The sequence below is a fragment of the Nannobrachium achirus genome (genome assembly GCF_963921795.1).
Source record: "Nannobrachium achirus genome assembly, chromosome: 17".
In the NCBI taxonomy this organism is placed as follows: Eukaryota; Metazoa; Chordata; class Actinopteri; order Myctophiformes; family Myctophidae; genus Nannobrachium; species Nannobrachium achirus.
Window position 1 is genome coordinate 50,879,204 of NC_137824.1, and position 1,484 is coordinate 50,880,687.

A 1,484-nucleotide genomic window follows, 5' to 3' on the forward strand; every position below is an offset into this window, starting at 1 on the left:
GACTGTCGAGGCTTTGTGCGCTTGTGTGTGCCTTTCCTTTGCGCAATTCCTCAAGTAGATTATTATTATAGCATCTTTTTTTTTAAATGCAAAGGATGTACAGTATTTATATGCCACGAATGTTAATATTGACTGTGTTTTGCGTATTACGCAAGGTAAACGCCTGCCATGTGTCTAAATCTGCCTTTGATGAGAGAAACTTGGTTTGAAGAGAGAGCGCCCCGCCCTCTTTCTGCCGTTCCCTCCTGGTCCTTATAACCAGAAAGCCTGTTGGAGCAGCGCTCATACATAACACAGACACTGGAACGACACCACGGTACATGAACTATTCTGGAAACGAACTACTAGAGAGAACCTTAAAGGGATTACATTGGTTCTTTTTTTGTTGTTGTTGTTTTTGACGGAGAGAGAAAAAAAAATCTGAAGTGGCCATGGATTTTCTCAATCATAACTATTTGAACGCGCGCGGCCCATATGACTACACTTTCAATTTCTGGAACGACTATCTGGGTCTGTCGACGTTGGTCACGAAAAACAACAAGCTCGGCATGATGCCCCAGAACCCCAACGCCATCACCGAGTCCCTGAAGGCGACCCTGGGCTTGGACGATTCCCCGGAGTGTTCGTGCGTAATCGCGGGCGGCGGCGAGAGCGGCCCCATGGACTGCTGCTGTCCGTCCGGAAGCCCCCCGCCCACCTCCATCCTCGACCTGAAAGAGCGCTTCTCGATCCTGAGCCCGTTCCACAACCAGCTCGGCGGTGGTCCGCTGCCGGAGAGGGAGATGCAGGGCTTTGGCGGCAGTGGCGGTGGCTTCGCAGGGTTCGATCTCTTTGGCATGGAGAGGAAGATGCGCAAGCCAGCTTCTAGGAACAAACAGGAGCCCAAAATCTGCGTCTTCTGCCGAAATAACGGAGCGCCGGAGGAGGTGTACGGCTCCCACGTCCTGAAGACTCCGGACGGGAGGGTCGTGTGTCCGATCCTGCGGGCTTATACCTGTCCCCTCTGCAGTGCCAACGGGGACAATGCCCACACGATAAAGTACTGTCCGCTCTCAAAAGACCAGCCTGCCCAGCGGCCAATAAAGGGGGGCAGGGCTGTGGGTGGTAAGAGGATGAAAATATTCTAGACCAGCGTTTCTCAAACTTTCACATTTCAAGGTCTCCCACCTTAACTCTGACAGTGTAGGGGTTCATTTGGTTCCATGTGTAGGCTACACTGTCAGAGTTACAGACTTGTATGGGTCCATTTAGATCCCCTTAAAGAACCCACAGAGTCCCTGGAATCCACCTTGAGAACCACTGTTCTAGACAGACAGACTGTAAAGTAAATTTAATTGCACTGAACAATTTTCAGATGACTGTTTTGATTTCGGCTTACAGTAGCCTTTATCCCAGTTTCATAACCAGATATTGATTTTATCTTTTTTTCCAAAATCTCTTATATTTTTATAGTTCCTTTATCCACATAGAATAATTTTATGCTT

General features: G+C 48.8%; 1 protein-coding gene across 1 annotated transcript; it reads left to right on the plus strand.

Moving 5' to 3' along the window:
• Positions 1-350: 350 nt before the first annotated feature.
• On the plus strand, positions 351-1,127 carry nanos1 (nanos homolog 1; the record flags this gene model as incomplete). The annotated part of the gene is made up of 1 exon (XM_080745746.1): positions 351-1,127. The coding sequence occupies exon 1, from the start codon at positions 432-434 to the stop codon at positions 1,125-1,127; it is 696 nt and encodes a 231-aa protein (XP_080601872.1). The 5' UTR covers positions 351-431.
• Positions 1,128-1,484: the final 357 nt, after the last annotated feature.